Raw genomic sequence first — 17,801 nt, 5'->3', positions numbered from 1 at the left:
AGAATACGAAAACCTGATGCAAGTGATTAAATCTCATTTTCAACAAACCAAAAACTCAACAATCAGTTTCTCCGTGGAAGCGAAGTAAAGCTGGAAACTGAAGATAAAAGTGAAGTGTAAACTAAAAACGATTAAAAAAAATAAACTCATCCTAAAATAGTCCCGGACGTGCTTTCGTTTCCATTCGAGAGCTCTCAGAAATCCGCTTTTCCTCAACACAGCCTTAGGGCTGCTTGTTGCCTGGCAACAATCAATGCTACGAGCTTTCCAACGTGGGACTGCCGCGCGACGCGACGTCAAGTAAGAGTAAACGGTCAACACCACATCCGGTTACCGTCTTAACAATAAAAGTATAACTGGTAAATATTGCTGGCAAGATTCACAACAGAGCCGAAAGACGTGGCGCTAATCTGCATATTTATATAATAAAACCGGTCATGTTAGCATGATTAAGATTTTTGTTTCCACAATACGGGTTTTAGTTTGCATTCAAACTTTATTTTGAGAGGTCAGCGTTTGTGCATCCGGCAAATATGGCTAGCTTGTTAAGTGGGGGTTGCTGTTTTCTGTTGAACGTGACGAGATTCCAGCACAAACCCGAGATTACCGCCGCTGGTGGGATGTCTGGCTGAAACACCGGAAAACCGACTCTAGGGAAAGACCACTGACACTTGTAATTGTTTTTTATTATAAATACCGGGTCTTGAGTAGCTAAGGTTTGAGCTAACGTTAGCTTCACGGTAACGGTTTAACGGTCCGTCAAACATGTCGGAGGAGGTGAGTCTGTACGACCTGCTGAACCTATCCATCGGGACCCCCCAGAAGTCCTCCGTGAACTTCGGCGCCCTCCACTCGCTGCTCCTCGCCATGCTGAAACAGCTGAATCTCCGGGAGGTGAAGACCCGGTGGAGGGACTCCTCTCCGGGTTATTGGAGCCCTGATCTCACGGCGGCAGAGAAGGAGGTTCAGGTGGAGGTTCAGCCGGACACAGACTTCCAGAATCGGGCAGCGACTCCCTCATGCCCGGGCCCGGTCCCCGACCAGCTGAACCTCCTTTCCCGCATCCAGACATGTGAGGACGGCCTCTCTAAGGTGAAGTACTCAAAGACCACCTTAAAGAAAAACCACCTGTGATCACTGAGAAATACATCAGAATCTGTATGATGATATACAATCAGTGGAAGATTAAATATAAATTCATACACTTCATACATTTAAATGGAGAAACCTTGTGCTCGATGACACTGTGTTCATAAACAAAACAAAATAATAAAACAGAAATATTCCTTCACCTGAAGTTAAATGAGCAGGAAGGCAAAGTCACCCACTCAGTGGCTCTGATTCACTCTTAAACAAACCAGTTATCGTTCGTCATGTGTCATCCCAACCACCTGAACACAGAGTTTTCGAAGTAAAGAAAGGTTTGGTGCCCGTTTCCAATAAATCAAATTACCGAGGTTGACCTCAGTGACCTCACAACCAATGGCCACCCAGTAATAACCATGGTTCCCACAGTGTGCTGGGCACCAGTGTAACATCCATAACCTGCAGTCACTGTCCTGTGTTTGATGAATTGTTAGAAATTACTGTCTGCTTAAAAAACAACAGTTCCTCAGTTTATGCTCCTTTTCTGGCAGTGCTGAGAACGCAACTTTATTAACATCTGCAGCGTGGACGTGTAACAGTGATTAACAGGCAGTATGATGTGGTGACACCACACTACTGTCGTGGTCTGCCTGTTGGTACCATGTATTAAACAATCATCACATTTTTGCGCTCTGGGCCGCTTTAACTGCGCTGACACCTGTAAACGTGCGTGCGCCTGATTTCTTTGGTGGTTTTGTCGCCTTTTTTGCATCTTAAAAAGAAAGAAATCCTTGTTTTTCGAGACACCGAACATCAGTGCCAATGCTGTTGCCTGATGTGGTGGGTGATGCAGTAATGTTCAGAGACGAGCTAAAAGACTACATTTGTTTGTTTTTAGTGAATAGGTATTGTTTTCCTGCACAAAGTGAGAATAAAGAAACAATAAAGCGTCAGTAAAGACGACACACTGTAGATAACTATATGACGCTGCCCCTGACCGTGGCCCAGCGACTTCTTCTCTTCTTCCATGTCTGGCTTGCAGTGGTGAACATTTCAGCATATTACTAAGCCGCTGATGATAGAGCAGAGCACAATGGGAGATGGGCGCCACCCTGACATCTCAAATGACCCCGGAGTGTCCCCGTTCAGGTTTCTGCAGAGCTGCCGCCGGCAGATGAGCACATACATCATCATCAGGCCGCCCAGCAACATTTTGATCTTAAAAACGTCATGCAGCGTGGAGGACGTTAAAGGTCGGAGGTGTTTGTGGTTCACACGTTGCTGCCTCCCCCTTCCCCTCCTCCTCCGCCTTGCACTCTCCTCTCTGCGTGATAGGGGGTAATTAGTCCCCTGCAGAGATGCCTCTGGTTGTCAGGGGATGAATAGCTCTCAGGTGAAGAGCGGGACACCGAGCAGGTGCACGGAGGTGCGGCTGAATCATTCATGTCCTCTGTGGGCTCGGCCCGGGTCAGCTGCTGTTTCTGCTGGCGCGCCCTCTTCATCCGGCTGCATGACCTCAGTGTGTTCTCCATGTGAAAGGCCGGACGGCAGGCATCACCCATTAATCTGACAGACAGCTGTTTACCTGAACATGGCTTTTGGTGCATCGGGGTTGGGGGGGGTTCTAGTTAATGAGTGACTGATCTGAACGAGGCTGGAGTGTAACCAGAACACAGACGGAGCTCGGAGCCCTCACAGAACTGTTCCGCCATGTTGGCGAGTCTTTTTCCTAAATCAGTTTGAGAGACATCAGCAGGTTCTCGTTATTTAGAGAAGCGGTTATGAATATTTTGGATATGCAAGTGATAGGACTTCATCTAATGATGATTTCATAATGTTCTCCATTTACTGATTGAGTTTTTGCTTTCTGAACATTTTGGTTGTGCTGAGTTAAAGGCCGCCACCAGCCATAACATAGACTGTAGATAAATGATGGACAAAGCTAATGTGACCTGCTGGTTTTGGTCTCATTTTTGCCAGAAGAGACCATATTTGTTCCAGAGCGAGCAGCGTGGGAGACTGCACAGGAGCATCACACTGACTTGGATACCTGCTGATCAGTGCTCGGTAACATCCAATTAAAATCCTCAAATTTCACCCAAACTGGAGCTCAGACTTGTTGGACTGCACAGCAGCCTTGTTAGCCAAAAGTCATCCCAGAAAGCAGCGAATCAGAGTCTGTGTTTTATACCAAAGCATGAGCGTCGTAAAGCTGAGCAGGTAGCTTTGGTGCTGAAAGCGAACCAAGCAGCGGGAGAGTTTTCCCAAAGCGTAATGAAGAATCCGGATTAGCTGTATGGGAATGTGATTTGTTTTAAAGTGTTCGAACCGTCCCGATGACCCCGGACACAAGGTGAGGCTGCACTCATTAACCAGCTCTGAGTCACTGAGGCCCGAGCCGTGGGGGGTCGCCATGCATCACTCGGCACATTTGACACAAGTTAAACAGCAGCTCGCACACAGCTCAGGAATTTCCTTTGCTTCGGCGTGAAAGGACAGATCGAACCGTGTCCGTTTGCTCTGCAACACACCTCACGCCACCCCCACAGGAAGTGTAAATGACCCGCAGGTCAAAGAGCCGATCATCAACCCAACGCACTTCACGCTACATCCATCAAATTAAATTAAAAAAATAACAACATCAGAGCACATCAGCTTCCCTATTCTGATGATTTCTCTCATTATTGGACAATTATTGTACTACAGCAGTTATTTCATAATGTACGTCACTGCCACACATGGACATCCACAGAAAATGAGTCCAGCATCTTGTACCACTAACCCAGGCATCAGCAACCGCTGCTGTGACAGCGCCAGTATTCATCCAGATCATCCATAATCTATATCTAATCCATACATCAGCACAAATCGCAGGACCAGATGCGAGATAAGAAAGAAAAACCAGTTTTAAAAATCTCCCAGATCAGTGAAACAGCAGAACAGACACGCCCCCACCCACACATCTGACTTCCTGTGACAACTCCTCTGCCAATCGGTGAGCAGAAAACCACCAGGCGTCACCTTTTACACACCTCCAGGATGAGAAGCAGTTTTTTTGTAGTGAAAATGTGCGGCGTACTGATTCGAAGCTGTGTGCTGTGTCTGCAGTCGACGAGGCTGATCCTGGACCTGAACGAGCAGAACGAGCGTCTGAAGGAGCAGATGGAGGAGCTCTGGCAGCAACACGAGGTCGGGCCGTGCACAGCGAAACACACCGCAAACACCACGACCGATCAAACAGCACAAAGAAATAACACTGAAACGTTTTCAAATGATTACAGTCAATTAGAGCAAAAACAAAAAATCACAAACGCTGGGACAGATTCTGTCACCTGCACCGATTCCAAGCTGCTCTGATGAAGCTCCACGTACGGACGCTGCTGACCACAAACCAGATGGTCCCGCTCCTCTTCAGCCCGCAGGACCATCTGGAGTGAGATCGGGCCAAATTCATTAAACATTTTTAATTATGTTTAATTTTTCAAACTTATTCTATGAAACTCTGATCCAGGTTTTATGGAAGTGCTTCTACTTTCAATAATCAGAAATCAAACAGTCAGTCAGAAAACTCAAAGAGCCTGATATACTTTATTTCTACTTTATACTTATTTAGATATACTTTATTTCTACTTTATACTTATTTAGATATACTTTATTTCTACTTTATACTTATTTAGATATACTTTATTTCTACTTTATACTTATTTAGATATACTTTATTTACTACAGAAGTAATATTAGACACATCTTATAACGGCATCACTCAAATAAACAAAATGAAACATTTTAATGTGGTAAAACATGACACACAATAAAGGAGCCCAGTTTAACAGAAAAAATGAAATACGCAGAATAATAAAGCTCCATAAACAAAAAGTAGAATAGAAACCTGCAACTAGAAATAAAACAATAAATAGAAACTGTCAGAAAAAAAGTTCTGGTCTGACTGGATAGATTTATGAATCTGAACCACAGAAAGTTTCTCTGCTGTCCAAAAGTCTCAGTCAATGTTCAGCTGAAGAAAAGAGCTCATCATCATAGCAAATATTTCATGTATGTTTGACTTTTAGTGGCTCTGCAGGGAAACACGCTGATTCTGAGCCACGCCGTATTTTCAGCGTCTTCTCGCCCTCAGGCCTCGGCGATGGAGCTCAGCTGATGCTGGATGTGGATTCGTGGGATGTTCTGATCTCTCCCTCTGTCCTGTGTTCAGATGGTCGGTGACGCTTTGGGGACGGCCGCTCGGGTGGAGAGCTGCTGCCACCGTGTGGACGCTCTGGAGGAAACTGTGGTGAGGGTTTGTCTGAGGGGAGGATGTGACACTGTTTAAACTGTTGGCTACTGGCTTCTGTGTAATAATGTAATTCTGACAGTTTAATGAGGACATGCCCAAACCTCGTGATTTCACTGTTGTTACAGAAATCTCTGAGGGACGCAGTTCTACCCGGCAACAGAGAGGGCGAGACAGAAAAATTCCAGAAGGTGAGAAAGAAACAGAAACTTGTGTTTCATCAGAAACAGACGAGCTTACAGCCAGATGTTTAGAGTCCTAAAGTTATTTTAGTGTCAAGGAAAGCAGCCATGTTTGTGTGCAGAGCCGAGCTGAGGCCTCAGCAGGTGATTATTTATCAAGAAACAAGAGGCAACAAGCCAAACAGGCGGATGTGACATGAAATTTTGCTTTTAAAGAAGGTTCTTTAATCAAATTTAGATTAAGTTGGGGCAGATGTTCATGGGAATCTGATCTCTTTGGCATCAAAGAGAAAAAAATAAAAATCCCAGCTCTGCTGTTTTTATTCGAACCATCCATATCACACGTCTATTTGATCTTCACCCGTCTGTTTATTATTGAAGAACCTCTGCGGCTCACTCCCAGCTCCATGTTTTTATGCTTGGCCTCTGCTTTGTGTGATTAAGAGGTTCATAATAATCCTTCTTAATCTCACCCGAGCTTTGGTGCAGCTCCAGAGTTTTCCCTGAAACAAGCTCTTTTAGCTCCACTCCCACTAAATCAGCTTGATTCTGATTGGCTGCCCTTCCCTGCTGTGTTCCTGACCAGCGGTATGGATTCGAGTACAGTGTTGATATTTGTCTGCAGTTTCAGAGTGTTTGTCTCGGACTTCCTCACAGGAGCCTGGAGATTCAGGGGTCGATAATCAGCTCGTGGCAGCCAAACAAACCTCCTCGCCTTCCGGCAGTGACCTCACCGAACCTCCTCAAAGCAGCACACCTCCCTCCTCCCACCCCAACAAGGTCACCGTTGGACCAGCAGCTCCAAGTTCTCCAAATAAATCCGAGTGCTCTTCGGTCCAGTCAGGGCCGCCTCCACAGGCTGGTGTTAAAGCAGACTCTGCTGGTAAACCTCCAGCTTCAGATTCCAACTGCTCCACACCATCCACAGAGGCAGTGGAGGCCCTGAGGAGTGTGAGCCATCTGCAGGAGAGGCTCGTCCAGGTGGAAGCTCACGTAGCGGTGTTAGAGAAAGGAAAGGCAGACCAGAGTCAGCTGGCTCAGCTCAGAGAGCTCATCGCCACCAAAGGTGACGCCATACAAGCTGTTAGAAAGTCTCTCATGAACACAGCTCTCATTTAAAGTGTTCAGATCACAGTGTGAGATCTGAAGTCATAGCATGAAGAATATATTAGAGCTGCACCAACCTTTGATTTTATTTTATCTTTCTTAAATGTTTTTACAAATTATTTTGTTTAAAAATGTCTTAGCCTCCCAAAAATCTATCAGCAGAATGTGAAGAAACAGCTGCTATGAGTTTGTGCCCGAAACATCTGTTGTTGTGTGGCCACACTTGTGTGTAATGCCTAATTGTACCACAAGGTGGTGCAGTCTTTCTTTAACCTAGTACGTCAGCGAGAGCACTTCTTGAGGGAGCGGGTATAAAGAACACACACATCCCAAAAATGTAACACCCCTCCTGGTAAAACACTGCCCCCAGTGGTAAAAGTTCAAGTAAACTTTTATAGGTATTTACAGTAATTACTGTAATTTATCCTGTAACTATTATTTGTACATATTACAGCTCAAACTTCATGGAATGAATGAGAATTTCAGCACTTTTAGAGCATCTGATTTCTGCTCCCAGACTGCGATGCTGATGTTATGTTGAACATTTAGGTTCCCATGGAGACGCGTTCAGTAACCTGATGGATCAGCTAAATGAGCAGAGAGGTTTGATAGACCGCCTGATGAGCGACCGAGGAAAGGTGAGTAAGAACCAACCGGAACAACCCTCTCCTCCTCAAACATCAGCACAAACGCTGCCGTGTCACTTCCTGTCTGTCTGCTCTGATGGTTAAATTTGTCCGTCTGAAGCTGGACGCCTTGGAGGACATGCTCATGAGCCTGATGAGCCCACACAAAGAAAGCGCCTCCGAGGTAACTATCGAGAGGGCGGAGTTACAAGTGTCAGAGAGGGCGGAGTCAGAAGCTTCAGAGAGGGCGGAGTCAGAAGCTTCAGAGAGGGCGGAGCCAGAAGTGTCAGAGAGGGTGAAGTCAAAGGCAGATTCAGAGAGGCTGGAGCAAAAGGAAGCTTCGGAGAGGGCGGAGTCAGAGGTTTGCAGAAGAGTGGGTTCAGACAGCGAAGGTTACCGAGAGCTCAGAGAGCAAATATCCCACCTCAGGTAAAGACACACAGGAGGGAGAGCCAGTTTTACATCACCCGACAGAAGTTTTAAAAGGAGCCCTGACCATGAATATACATATACAGCTTCCTGTAGTAACACCAGCTCAGCTATTTTAAGCTCGCTTTAACTGTTTAGAGAAAAAATGGCAAATTTAGGAGAAAAAAGTTTGAAAAATTTCGAAGTCTTGGCTTGAAGCTGAGGGCAGTGAGAGAAGCGTGAACGTGATGTAACTGAGGATGTTACTCAAACTGCCCCTGCAACACGAAGGCAGTCGCAGCTACGGAGGCGAGAGGATCTGTGTATGCGTTTAACTCTGGCCCCGCCCACTTCGCATCACCAGCAGTTATTTCGTCCTTTGCAGCCGGAGTTGTTAAATGTCAGTGTCCTTTAAGACCGAGTTCATCACCCAAGAGCTCCTGAACCAGCACTCCTGCAGCGCCTCGAGGCGACTGTTGTTGGGATTTGGAGCTTTATAAATAAAACAGATTTTTTTTACAGCCTAAACGAGGGCGGTGTTGTGGTGACAACGATGATGGCGCCTGACAGAAACTAGACCTAAAACTGTTATTTTATAATGAATTCACAAGAATTCACCGACTTTGTTATCAGGTCGGTTTCATGTTCACGTGTAAACACGATCAGTCTTTCCTGTCACAGAGGAAACACTAGTGGGATGCAGTTTGTAGCATCATTGCGTGCATTTCTGGCCACTTCTTCTTCTGACATCATTTTTTGAGCTGCCTGGAAGAGAATGATCCAACTTGCAGAGAGAAACTCGTTAAACGCGCTGAATCAGGGCTCCTTTTAGTCTTTCGAAACTTGTCAGGAGTTTTATTCACCCGGGTCACTTTAGTCGTTGTGCTTTCATGATGGCGCCCTCGTGTCCAGGACGCGTGTGCAGTGGCTGGAGGAGGACGTGAAGCAGACTCAGTGTGAGGAGAAAGCGGCAGACCAACAGCTACAACGTCAGGTCAGGCAGGAAGTGCTGAAGCTCAGGAGGCAAACTGGCGCCACCTACAGGGAGGGAACGGAACAGCAGCACACGTGTAAATAGCGAAGTCATAATTTAGGAGTTTTGTTATGCTTGGCACATTTGGAAAAAACAATCAGAAAAAATATCAGAAAAGTTGTTTGTTTTGGTCAAGGAGCCGCGTCTTTAGTTTTCGGTGTCAGGTGTTTACCTGTAGGTGGCGTCTGTTTCCTGAATGTCATGCAGGAGACATCATGTAGATTTCCACACTGTAAAAAAAGTCTCGAATGACATTGTGAGTCTGAAAACATTCCAGACAAAGCACGAGCAGAGGAAACAGAGAAACAGTCAAAGATGCCCTGGTGTTTCAGGCGACATGCATCAGCCTAATCTCAGTTCTTTGCCCTCCGACCTCAGCTGGACGACCTGCGGGGAACGCTGGAGGACACAATCTTGTCCTTCACATCTCAGCTGTCCACGAGTCTATGCGATGAGGCCGTGCAGGCGGAGAGTGGTGGTCCGAGCGTCCGTCAGAGCGAAGAGTGGTCAGCTCTGAATGCCAGAACAACAAACATTGGAGAGAAGCTCAGCTTTCTGTTCGAGCACTACCAGCAGCTGCAGGACGCGGTGAACAGACTGATCCAGCAGCAGGGCGGAGCCAGAGAAGGGCCGCCGCAGGACCGAGAGGCAAGCCAGAGCAGGGTGAAGCTAGGGAACATTTCAGATCTGCACGCTGGGTTTAAGAGAGTGCTGAAAACACCTGACTTTGATTTTTACCTTTTAAGGTCACGTCCAAGCTGCTCCTACCTTGGCTGCTGTTTTTAGATCTCTCCATAACTCACAGTCTAAGTACTGTAGGTGGCTAAAAATCTCACAACTTTCCTCATGATGTTCTTCCTCAGACACCACAGGAAGTTCTAGCTGGCTCTTCCTGGTGGACAGATTCGTGACGCTCAACACTGTGAGCGATGCGGTCCTCACCTGAGATGCCGTAAACTGCAGATTGTTGCAGACGCATCAAAAGTCTGCAGGGTTTGAGGTTTTTGATGAAACCGCAGAGCGTGCAGGGTACGAGGTCTGGATGGACTGCCAGGAAGTGATCTAAAAATAGCAGCAGTGGTGGAAGTGGCCCAGAGGTGCTCCAGGAGATGATGTTAAAGGGGAGGTCAAAGTCCTGGAACCTCGTCTGGAAACTAAACGTCACTGCTCCGATATACACAGAATACACCGGGGTTAAGCTGTCTGCAGGAAGATCTCTGATTCCTTCTGTGTGTGTGTGTGTGTGTGTGTGTGTGTGTGTGTGTGTGTGTGTGTGTGTGTGTGTGTGTCAGAACGTGGAGCTGGTGAACGGCGTGCAGCAGGCGATGCTGCAGCTTCAGGCCGACTGTAAGAAGCTAAACGAGACGATGAGATCGCTGCACGAAGACAGCAAACGCAAGCAGAGACACATCGAGGTAAAACATGCAGCGCGTTCCTCGTCGCACGTCATTCAGTCTCAGCTACCACAGCATCACACAACAGGAAAAAAACGATGGCGTTATTTTTGTGCCACTATTATGAGCGCACTTAAAAAACATTTGCAGGTGCAAGTGTTGCATTTTGAGGAGAAATTTTGAGCAAAGAAAAGCTAAATTTGAGTGAACAAAATTCATTCCTGCGTGCAAAAGATGTATTTCAGTGTTTGCTATTATCCACACACACACACACACACACACACACACACACACAGCAGCCCCTCTCGCTCAGTTTTTGCGCTCGCTCGCAATGTGTCGCTCGTGCTCTCAACATTTCTGCCCGTGCGCGCTCAACTCTTTCTCTACACCGTTATATTTGTGCCACAAAACCAGCCAATCACAGACTTGGATGCACAAAAATCTGATTGGTTGTTTTGGTCTCCAATCAGCTCAAAATGACGAAATGCAATATCCCAGAATCCATGTCGTCCAGAACTCAAGCGAGGCAGTGGCAGAGTTTGAAATATTACTCTGTCTGGGTCACAAAATAAACTTTAAGATATGTCTGGACGACATGGATTCTGGGATATTGCATTTCGTCATTTTGAGCTGATTGGAGACCAAAACAACCAATCAGATTTTTGTGCATCCAAGTCTGTGATTGGCTGGTTTTGTGGCACAAATATAATGGTGTAGAAAACCAGCATCTTAATATGAACTGTGATGACACTTTTTACTTTTAATTGAAGGTGTAAATGCACCAAAAAGAAACCAGTGTGAGACCACGGTGTTACTTACTGCTCCACTCAAACATCTCCACCAGAACAAACCGCAGAGGTAGGAGGTGCTGCGCCGTGTGCGACACGTGACGGCAAGAAAGAGTTCTTGAAACAGTCATTTAAGATTCAAACTGCAGGTTGCTCCCGAAACTGCTTTTATCCAAAGAGTTTTTCATCCGTACATATTTTGTCTTTATTGTCATTCTTCTAAAAATGTAAAAGTTGAATTGAACAGCTGAGGAGACGAGCTGACGGACTCTCGTCTCTGCAGGAGCTCTACAAGACGACGGAGGAGCTGGAGGTGAACAAGGCCGACAAGCAGATGGTCGAGAGTGAAATCGTGAGTTGGCTCATTTTAACCTCCCACCTGTGGGAGGAGTCAGACTCACCTGCTTTAGTTTCAGATGTTTGGGTGTGATCTGTCCCTCCATTTCACTGCAGGGCAACCTGCATGTGGTGAATAAAGCCTTGATTGATTGATTGATTGATTGATTGAGACGTGTGTGAGGCGACTGTTTCAGGACACCTGTCGGCCTCCGCCTTCTCGCCGTTGACCTCCCGATTCTCCCTCTGTGCCCGTAGAGAGCAGACAAATCGGCCCTGGAGGGGAAAGTGAGCCGGCTGCAGCTCGACTCGGTGACAGAGCAGCTGAGCGGGATGTTCCACGAGCTGCTGAACAAGGTGACGAGTCAGGAGCAGGACTGGCACAAACTCATGGGCAAGCTCTCCACCGAGATGGAGTGTAAGGTAGGAGAGCCACGCCTGCAAACTCAAACTGATCTGAGATCAGAGGGAAGGGTAATGGGTTTAAATTTAAAAACATATTTTGTCTTTAAATCGTGACGACGTCTCTGCTACAGCTGTGACAGAAGCTGCAGTATTGGAGATTTTACGCTTCGGTCATAACAGGCTGATCCGGGGCGTCACATGTGTGATGTAGGGTTTTCAAATTAACACCACAGGAGCATCTGTTAAAGATCTCAGACTGTGTCTATATGTCAGCTTGGGTCTCAGACTCCGCCTCTCTGGGAACCATCTCCCCTCACCACACTCCCTGCTGGTGGCTGATGCCCTCAGACGTTGGTGTGTTGGTGGTTCTTGGTGTCTGGGGCTGGGCGCTCATGTATGTACCGACTCACTCCTGGTGGCTGATTGGCGGGGCCTGGCGCCTGTGGCCCGGCTGGGCCCCTTCCAGGGGGTGGGGTGCCCTCAGGCCTCTGGGCCTGAAGCTCAGTCCTCTCTGGCTCAGCTCACTGCTGGCAGAGCCCGCGGGCACGTCACTGCAACACCTCTGGCCTCTGCTCCGTGGCTGCTGGGTGACCTCTTGTTTGGGGCTCTCCTCAGCTCTTCCCAGGAGCGTGGCACGGTTGCCCCCCTGGTGGTCCTCCTTGGGTCCTTGTACTCTGGGGGCCTCTGGATGTCTGGGGCCTGGATCTCCTCCATACCTGGTTCATGCCCTGGGGGACGGGGCTATGGCTCCCCACACTCCCTAGCAGATCGTTGCATGGAAAACCTTTGGAATACAAGCGTGCTGATCCACACAGGTGTTCGCAGACACAAACTACACCTTTCTTGGCTGCTGCCTCAAAGCACATTGTGCGCTGCACTCTAAAAAGTAATTCAGAGGCTTTTAGTAAACATCACTATAAATATAAGTTAGATGAGCCTGATCAAATCTATGAATATCCTTTTAGTAATTATTTGAGTTTGATAAGTTGAAATAAATGTCTAAAACATTAACGTATGTGTTTGTGTTAAATTAAGGTATTTATTTACATTTATCTCAGACAAAAAATTCAGTATGTGGTTCACAGAATACCTTCTTTACATGTGCTTAATATTTTTGTTTAACATTTAATCAAAATATTTGAGAAATATGTATCTCTACTCATCAGTATCTTGTACTAAAATCATTAATTATTCAAATCAATATTATTTATTGTCAGCAACTACAACTGAAAAGTAAAACATGATAATGTAGAGTAATTGAGTACCATGAGCCTTTTCCATTGTTTCGTTCATTGTGTTTTTTAAATACTCTGAGCGTTTGTGTTTGCGCTCCTGGTTTGACATTCATCCTTCAGGTATGTGAGGCTTTGAGCTGAAAGGGGAAAGGCTCTTGTCTTTTTAGTGCTTGTTTATTTTGATTTTTTGCCATGTTTATGAAAATAAAATTTTGTTTGGAAAAATGTCTAACATGTGGTCATCTTTCATACATGTATTATGAAAAACACAACTACATATTAGTTTGTCTGGTTTTTCAGACTTAGACTACCAGTGAAATACAATAACATTCATATTTGAATATTTGAATCTTGTAATCAGAAGGTTGCCAGTTCGAGCCCCGGCACCAACAGTCTCGGTCGCCTACTGGTGGTGGTCAGAGGGCCCGGTGGCGCCAGTGTCCGGCAGCCTCGCCTCTGTCAGTGCGCCCCAGGGCGGCTGTGGCTACAGTGTAGCTTGTGAATGTGTGGATGTAGTGTGAAGCACTTTGGGGTCCATAGGGACAAAGTAAAGCGCTGTACAAATACAGGCCAGTTACCATATTTAATATTAAGTACAATTTTGATCACGTTCAGTTTACAATATGAAGTAAATGGAACAAAACTTTGGATTAACTGACATCTATATTTACAGTTACATGACCAAGCATGTCAGTGTTATTTACTCAATTTTTTCATGTTTGTGTAAAACTACAATTATTCATTTCAACTTAATATGTTTAAGCTTTAGTTATTCAATTGATCAAGTATATTGAACAGGTTTGACCGGTTTCCAATCTACTCAATATTTTTAAGTGTAAAAGTGTTGCCTCAAAAATTTTAAGTAAATGTCAGTGTCGATCTTGCACAATAACATGTAATATTTAGTATCTACTGTTAGCTACTGTTAGCTAGTTTATTGTGATGGTGCTGTATTTATTAAGATAAGATAAAACTTTATTAATCCCTCGGGTGGGTTCCTCTGGGAAATTCGGTTTCCAAAAGCACAGCACCGACAGAAGTTACAGAGTAACAGAATATTATACACACACACACACACACACACACACACACACACACACACATATATATATATAAATACAGAGACATATATAAATAAAATATACGAAGGGGATAAATAGAATAAATAGGAATAAAAATAAAAATACAAGTGAATTGCACATTTCAAGTATTGAGTCTATTGCACCGTTGACTATTAACAAAGGTATTGCACAGTGAGGTGAAGAGGCACTACAGCGTAGTTGTTCCCCCCTCCTTTGTCCTCCTGTCTCCCCTCCCTTATTATGTTGCTCTTTGTTGTTTGTTTTCTCTTCTGGTTTTTTTTCTCCATACAGGTGACCCAGCTGTTTTGTTTCTTTTTCTTTCTTCCCCCTTTCTCACCGTCTCTTCTCTCCTCTGGTTTTCTTTCTCTCCCTCTCTTTCTTTCATTCTTTCTCCCTGTCCTATCCCCCAGTCATGTCTGTCCCGTCTGTAACAACTGAAAATAAAATAAAATAAATACATAATTATAATAAAGGTCAATCAAATGGACCAATATGGCAAGGCCATGATGATCCACTTGGTAAAGTAAATCCTCTTGGCATCTTTCTTGGCCTTCAGACAACGATTCTGACGGCTAAAGATCCAAACGGGACAAAAAAAAAGATCTGAATCTCAGTGACCTCAAAGTCAAGGTGTTGTTGTTTTTATTAAGAAAACCAAAAGAAGGTGGAAATATTTTTATAATTTACTGGAAACTATGAATGCTAGAAGTTTTCTAGAATTGATTTTAAAATAAGAGTCATGGTTCTGATCTGATGGTTCTTATCTGGTCCCTCTGCAGCTGAACCGGATCGAGCTGGACTCTGTGAAGAAGCAGCTGGAGGATCGCTGGAGGAGCATCCACGAGAAGCTGCAGGCTCAGGCGGCGCCGGAGTACGAGGACGCCGCCGGGATCAGGAAGTGAGAACACTGCACTCTTACACGCAGTACAGCTCACGATCACAGGTGCTTCCAGGAGATCCAATCAGGAGAAAGAGGGCTTTTAGGGAGGGGCTAACAGAGATAGGATGAATTGAAGGATTATTTTGACCTGTCAGTCACGCACAGCTGCTCTGACAGACGATATATGTCCCTAACATTATTATTATTGTTAACATTATTGGCTTTGGTCTGAATGTCATTTGTTGCTAAATGTTCCATAATTAGCGTCTGACTGAAACATCTGCAGACAGTGTTTGTTCAGATTTCGTCTGAATCAGACACGTGAGGTAACAAAGAAGGAGGAGCATTTTTTATGAATGTCTTCAGAACATTTTAAATATGTGCAGCAGGTGAAGGGCTGAGAAGCACTGAAGATTTGTTCTTGTGTTTATTTCCAGACAGCTCGTGGAGAGATTCCACTGCCTCTCCTGCGACCGGCCCATCGTGAAGCACACGCCCGGACCGTGAGTGAACGCCTCTCACAGAGTACGTGACCCAAACCTCTGAGCTGCTGTCTGAACTCCTCCCCTCTCCTACATTTGTACCTTTTCTTTGAGGGTTAAAGGCATCTGGTGACGCTGCCCTCGTTTCCTGCATTCCCCTCGCACAAGTCCATCCGGCCGTTCACCGTTTACACCATGGAGCAGTTACGCCAGCACTACCGGAGGTGAGTTACCTGCACACACATGGTGAGGCTCCTCAGTGTCTTCTGTTCTGATGAGCCCCTGTCACCGCCTCAGCCAGCAGCCAGGCACCAACCGCTGCAGGTACGAGGCAGCTAAGGCGTGCAGGAGCAGGGAGCGGCTTCAGAGGAGCCGCGTCACCGCGTGCAGGCAGATAGAGAGCGTAGAGATGCAGGGACGGCCGCAGCACGGCGATGGCACGAACACAGCGCAAGGCCAGCAGTGAGTCAGGGCAGGGGTGGAGCTTAAAGTCTGCGGTTGCTACAGGGTTAACATGGAAAGAGCAAGACTGTAATTTCATGCGTTCACTCGATCACTGAGTTTGAACCTCAGTGCTGCCGTTACCGTTCTGCAGCGTTTCTGAGGTGAAGCTACAGAAAATCAGCACGTACATGATGATGACGTCATTAGAGGTCAGTGAGCAGATCTGTGATTTCTGTGTTGATCACCGTTCCATTTCTCTGTCCTCACGCCTCGGGCAGCGAGCGCATATCTGAGCTGACGGATTACGGTCACCTGGCTGCGGCGCGGAGCTGCGGCGGGAGTCACCACACCAACGCTGCAGGCAGCCAGCGCCGTGGCGGCCCGCAGTACACAAAACTCCACGGTGAGGTGGACGGTGCGATGCAGGTACGTCTGAGGAAAACGGGCCTGAAACTGCAGCGAGGTCTTAAAGGTCTGTTTGAGGTTTCACAGTGTGTGTGTGTGTGTGTGTGTGTGTGTGGGTGTGTGTGTGTGTGTGTGTGTGTGTGTGTGGGTGGGTGGGTCAGTCGGAGGAGGTGGATATCGTTGGACTGGACGGGCGCATTTACAAAGGGCGCCTGAACGTCCCGGCCTGCAGGAACTCAGAAACTAAACTGCCAACGATCCCCACCAGAGACGGTAAACTCTGAATCCATCACACGTCACTAACGCTGCGTCACACTCCGAGGGAAAAATACTCACATCTGAATAACACACAGGCTACACAACACAACCCCCAGCAAACACCTGAAGCTCGACTCCAGCAGACGTTTGCACGGAGTTCAAGTTAAAAATTCCAAAAGAAGCAGCCTGACAGCGCTGCTGTGAACACACAACAATGACACCTGGTTGTCATGGTGACTCCAGGTTTGCAGTGCTTGTTCTTCTTCGCTTTGGTCACATGTTCCACCTGCTCCGTGTCTGCAGGCGTGTATAAGAGTAAGGACAAAGCCAAGCCTGCTGCCTCTCCGGAGGTGGGACCCAGCACTCCTCTTCATCCGCCCTGCAGTCCCAGGAGCGCAGCGTGCAGCCGCTCGGGTGAGTCATTCACGCAGGTAAAGGTGTCATCAGTACCAGTTAAAACAAAAGAAGCTAAGAAGGTGAGGAACACCTCGATCTCTTCCCCCGGAGAGTAGCAGGAGGAGGTGGCCGGGGTGAGGGAGGTCTGGGAGTGTCTGTTGTTTCTGCTCCACCTTTAAAGTTTAAACTGAAGTGAATCCTTCTGTGTCGACAGCAGAGCGCCTGAGTGTCTGTTGCTTATTCATCTGATGTCTAAATGTCCTGCAAACACAAACCTGGCTCCTCCTCCTCTCCTTCCTCTCCAGCATCCAGCTGCTCCGGTCGTGATTGGCCCGTCTCGGCTCTGGGCTGTGCGTCTCAGAGCTCCATCGCTCAGGGTTCAGCTGCGGCTGACAGCACCGCAGAGCCTCCAAGCAACGAGCCCCTCAACCTGTAGGGGGCAGCGTCTGCCTCCATGTTGTGTTTAGTTTGCGAGTGCAGACAGAGGTTCGGGTAACCTCCTCCTGCTTATCGTCCAGACTACACATCCCAGAACCCCCCGTGATGTGGCTCTGTACTTATTTTTTCACTTTGAATATTGTTGTTAACAGATAATAAACTTTAGTGTGAATTTAATCACTTTTTAGAACATCAGATATTAAACATCAAACAGATGTTATTTATCATAAGTGAGCCACGTTTAACGTTTTATCTTAAAGGATCCTTTTGATGTAATTCACAGTAAAACGTCACCGAGTCTGTCTGAACATGGTCTTTGTATGTTTATTTGAAAAACAGAGGATTCCCTCTTAATCAAACCACCTGATCAACTATTGATTACTGAAATAATCAATAGTCTTTAAAAGGCTTCAAGAAGGTCAGGGGAGGTATAGAATTATTTTACCTTTCTTTCACCTCCACACCCATTTACTCACCTTAGCTCGTGTGATTAGATGGGGACAGTCCCATAGGACTTAAAGTCTG

General features: G+C 46.4%; 1 protein-coding gene across 7 annotated transcripts; it reads left to right on the top strand.

Moving 5' to 3' along the window:
• Positions 1–306: 306 nt before the first annotated feature.
• Positions 307–17,584, top strand: LOC113020176 (glutamine-rich protein 2). Of its 7 annotated transcripts, none has more exons than XM_026163926.1 (20): positions 307–1,092; positions 4,195–4,275; positions 5,300–5,377; positions 5,506–5,568; positions 6,220–6,625; positions 7,216–7,304; positions 7,414–7,721; positions 8,613–8,694; positions 9,112–9,396; positions 10,026–10,148; positions 11,199–11,267; positions 11,510–11,674; positions 14,753–14,871; positions 15,291–15,356; positions 15,458–15,559; positions 15,633–15,797; positions 16,058–16,205; positions 16,346–16,457; positions 16,746–16,856; positions 17,144–17,584. In XM_026163926.1, exons 1-20 carry the CDS (start codon positions 766–768, stop codon positions 17,272–17,274), a joined length of 3,030 nt encoding a protein of 1,009 aa, XP_026019711.1. In that variant the 5' UTR covers positions 307–765; the 3' UTR covers positions 17,275–17,584. The 7 variants fall into 7 exon arrangements, with proteins under 7 accessions (XP_026019711.1, XP_026019712.1, XP_026019710.1 ...); XM_026163927.1 differs by having other exon boundaries at positions 6,217–6,625; positions 9,112–9,381; XM_026163925.1 differs by having other exon boundaries at positions 6,217–6,625.
• Positions 17,585–17,801: the final 217 nt, after the last annotated feature.

This window comes from Astatotilapia calliptera, chromosome 4, assembly GCF_900246225.1.
Source record: "Astatotilapia calliptera chromosome 4, fAstCal1.2, whole genome shotgun sequence".
In the NCBI taxonomy this organism is placed as follows: domain Eukaryota; kingdom Metazoa; phylum Chordata; class Actinopteri; order Cichliformes; family Cichlidae; genus Astatotilapia; species Astatotilapia calliptera.
Note: the sequence above shows the minus strand (reverse complement) of the source record. Positions and strands in the feature narration are given on the sequence as shown.